This window comes from Humulus lupulus, chromosome 7, assembly GCF_963169125.1.
Source record: "Humulus lupulus chromosome 7, drHumLupu1.1, whole genome shotgun sequence".
NCBI lineage: Eukaryota > Viridiplantae > Streptophyta > Magnoliopsida > Rosales > Cannabaceae > Humulus > Humulus lupulus.
In genome coordinates, this window is record NC_084799.1 from 10853467 (window position 1) to 10857261 (window position 3795).

Below are 3795 nucleotides of genomic sequence, written 5' to 3' on the forward strand. Positions count from 1 at the left end.
CAGGTCCAAAAAGGTATAAACCCTAAAATAAATAAATATCTATTGTGCTTCCTCCTAATTTTCTATCACCTATCTTTTTTTTTAATAAATAAAAACACGAAAAACTCAGCACATGCAATATAAAAATCTTTTTTCTATAAATTGTTATATATTCATAATATTTGTTGAGTAGTGTTGTTATAGAGTGTTGCTATTTCACATGTTAAGGTACCCAATACTACGGGATGTGACATCCTATAATTGGTTGGTGATACTCATAATACTTATTAAATTAAAATATAGTGTGGCCTGATATATTGGATAATACCAACAACAGTATGTAATTTCCTTGTTGTGTTGGGCACTGATATGCCTCTTAACAATACTTATTGTTATAAGACGCTTGACACTTGACGCGACATGCTGTTATTGTTACAATTTAACATCGAGTTTCACATATTCTTATATTGCCAATATTATAATATGTGAAACTTGATGTTATGACAAGATTATAATATATGTGAAACTCGATGTTAAATTGTATCAATAATAATGATTTACCGTGTTAAGTGATATTCAACACCATAAGTAGTAGTGATGCACACATGAAGGAGAATTGGCGGGCACACATGAAGGAGAATTGGCGGGGAGTGCTCCCCTTATCCCATTTATAATTTTAATCCCCGTTCTCGCCCCATCCACGCTTATTCCCTGTCGGTGACGGGATAAGGAATCCCCAGGAGGAACCCATTTATTTAAAAAATTAATTTTAGATTAAAATTTTAAAATAAAAATAATAAATTATATATAAATTAAAATATTACACAATATTTATTATTTAAAATACTAAACATTATCCCATACAAAATTTAAAATATTAAAAAAATTACTAATATACTACAATAACACATAAAGAAAAATATAAAATACATATAAATATTACAAAAATATATAATAATTTAAACGGGTTTCCATCGGGGTAGGGAGTGTCATTCCTACTTCCACTCTATTTAACATTCGGGGATAAAAAATTATCTCCGTCCCTATCCCGTTCTCCATTTAGACGATAATTCCCCGCCCCATTAGCTGCAACCCCATCCCCATACCGAAAATGTGCATCCCTAACGATAAGAAGCCCCAATGCAATATTCATATTTGTTTTCGTTGTTCCTTGTGTTAATTAAATATATATTTTGGCTTTTCATGGAAAGATTCCTTTCTCTTCTATCTTGGGGTCCCCAACTAAATTTAAGTTCATTATATATAGGTAGAGTAGGCCAACTACTCCTTATAACTCTCTTTTCCCTTTCTTTACTATTCCGTCTCTTTCAATATCTCTTTCTTCTTCTTCTTTCTCTCTCTCTCTCTCTCTCTCTCTGTTCTTCTACTTATAACAACCCTTCATTTTCAGTCTTTTTATCTTCTTATTAATTTCATGGCTGCAGCTTCCACATCATCATCATCATCATCACAATCTGAGATTACTCCATCTTCTAATGATGATCTAAAGATCATAGTTGAAAGCAATATCTCTCCTTCCAGATTATCAGAACTGGGTATCAACTCATGGCCCAAGTGAGTATATCTATATATATATATGTTTCATTAATTATTATATCATAATTTTTATAATTATATATAATATTATAGATGGGGATGTCCTCCGGGGAAGTACACCCTAAAGTTTGATGCCCTAGAGACATGTTATTTGGTGAAAGGAAAGGTTAAGGTGTATCCAAAAGGCTCATCATCATCATCATCATCATCATCATCATCTACATCAGATAATTTTGTAGAGTTTGGAGCAGGAGATCTTGTTATCATTCCTAAGGGACTTAGTTGCACGTGGGATGTTTTAATTGCAGTTGATAAACACTACAAATTTGATTCTAATTCAACCACTTAAATTAATATAAGAGACTAATTAATAATTACCTTCCTAGCTAGCTAGAGATCAGCACCAATATTATGTATATGCATGCATAAAACGCAATTCTTATATGTATATCGGTTTTTAGCTACCTAGTTTTTATATACATGTTAACTTATTAATTATAGTGTAAAATTACTTTGTTTATATAATGACCATATATATATATATATATTTATATATGGTTTCAAATTGTGAAGAGCATGATATATATTAGAAGAGAAAATAAAAAAGAAAGAAAGAAAGCTTGGACACAAAGATGGAAAAGAACAAAATAAATGAGCAAATATTATCCACTACTTGTTGGAATATTTGTCTCTCTATATGATCTTTTTTATATGATCTGTTCCTTTTGACTGGTCTTGGTCAGCTTTTTAGGGTTTCTTATCTTATTGTGTCATCAGTGAGCAAATGCCTCCTTTTTAAGTTTGTAGTTTTGTGCACGTGAGATTGAAGCACACTATAATATCTATATATTTATGAGTCTCTAGACTCCATACTTGTGGACATGTGCTAACTATATATGAAGCCAACACCTAATTGAATTGGTCTTTTTTTTTTTATAATTTTTATCAACTTTGAATGGTATATGAATGATGTCACAGATGAATTACGAGAGTATATATAGATATTTTACAACACAGTTACGGCGGTCCAAAACAATTATAGATTTTGAGTAAAAGAAATGTTGTTTTTAGTAAGTGTGTACATTAAAAAAAAACTAATTAAGATAAGAACGAGAAAACAACAAAGCTAAACAACTACAACTAAATAGGATTTATGTACACGATTTTTATAATAGCAAATCAGTATATTATATATTAACTCCTATAAATATCAAATGGTGTATTCAAATTCCTAATCAAATGCAAAATCATAATGAAAAAACTCTATATAATAAGCAAAAAGGATAAGTGTTATAATAGCTAGCTCAAATCTTGCAACCTCAACATTGCGACCACACAAGGGTGTGATTTTAGGGATTGTAATTGTGAGACAATGTCATCATATATAATGTAACTATAGCTAACTATTTTCTTATTTATAGACTAGGGTTGGGCATCTTATCAAATCTAACATTTTTGTACTAATCCAATTCAATTATAATGATTGGGTTTTGAAAATAATCATCAAATCCAATCCAATTAAGCACCATAATCAAATCCAATCTAATTAGTATGAATTTGTTTGGTTTTTTGATCGGATTTCGAATTGGAGCCTGTTTTTTTTTTCTTTTCGAAATTGAGTTGGAAGTTGATTTTTAATATTAACTTAAAAACATACAAATTATCACTTAAAAACTAAATAACACAATTCATTTATTAAGTTTAAACTACATAAAGTTATATCAGCCTTACAAGTTTAATCTAACTTAAATCTTGAAGTAATATTGAAAATGAAAAGGAATGAGGAGAATAACATATGCTTAATTTTAGTGTTTTCTCCTTTAATTAGATGTAGAAGTGTATAGGGACATACTAATTAATATAGTTAGCCAATAATAATGTATTAAAAAAATATATTATATGTAATTGAATTGAATCGGTTTTTAATTAGATTTTGACAGTGTCATCACCATATGATCCAATCCAATTAAAATCAAATTATTCAAATCAAATCAAATTTAATTATAATTGGATATTCAATTTATTTTTGTAATTAAATTAGTTTGGATGTACCATTGGTAATAGACAAATAACTTAATCTATATTTATTGATATAACAAGTCGTGACTAGATAAGTCAAGCTATATTTATTGACTAGATAACTCAATTTATATTTATTAATACGAGAGAGTGATGACAAGAAATATATATGTATCTTGTACGGATTGATCTGACTATTAAAGAGAGCTAAATAATGATAATGAAAAAAGAGAAAACATT

At 29.0% G+C, this 3795-nt stretch overlaps 1 protein-coding gene across 1 annotated transcript; it reads left to right on the forward strand.

Annotated features, from left to right (window-relative positions):
• Positions 1-1280: 1280 nt before the first annotated feature.
• Positions 1281-2395, forward strand: LOC133790645 (uncharacterized). Its single transcript, XM_062228344.1, has 2 exons — positions 1281-1554; positions 1630-2395. The coding sequence occupies exons 1-2, from the start codon at positions 1415-1417 to the stop codon at positions 1883-1885; spliced, it is 396 nt and encodes a 131-aa protein (XP_062084328.1). The 5' UTR covers positions 1281-1414; the 3' UTR covers positions 1886-2395.
• Positions 2396-3795: the final 1400 nt, after the last annotated feature.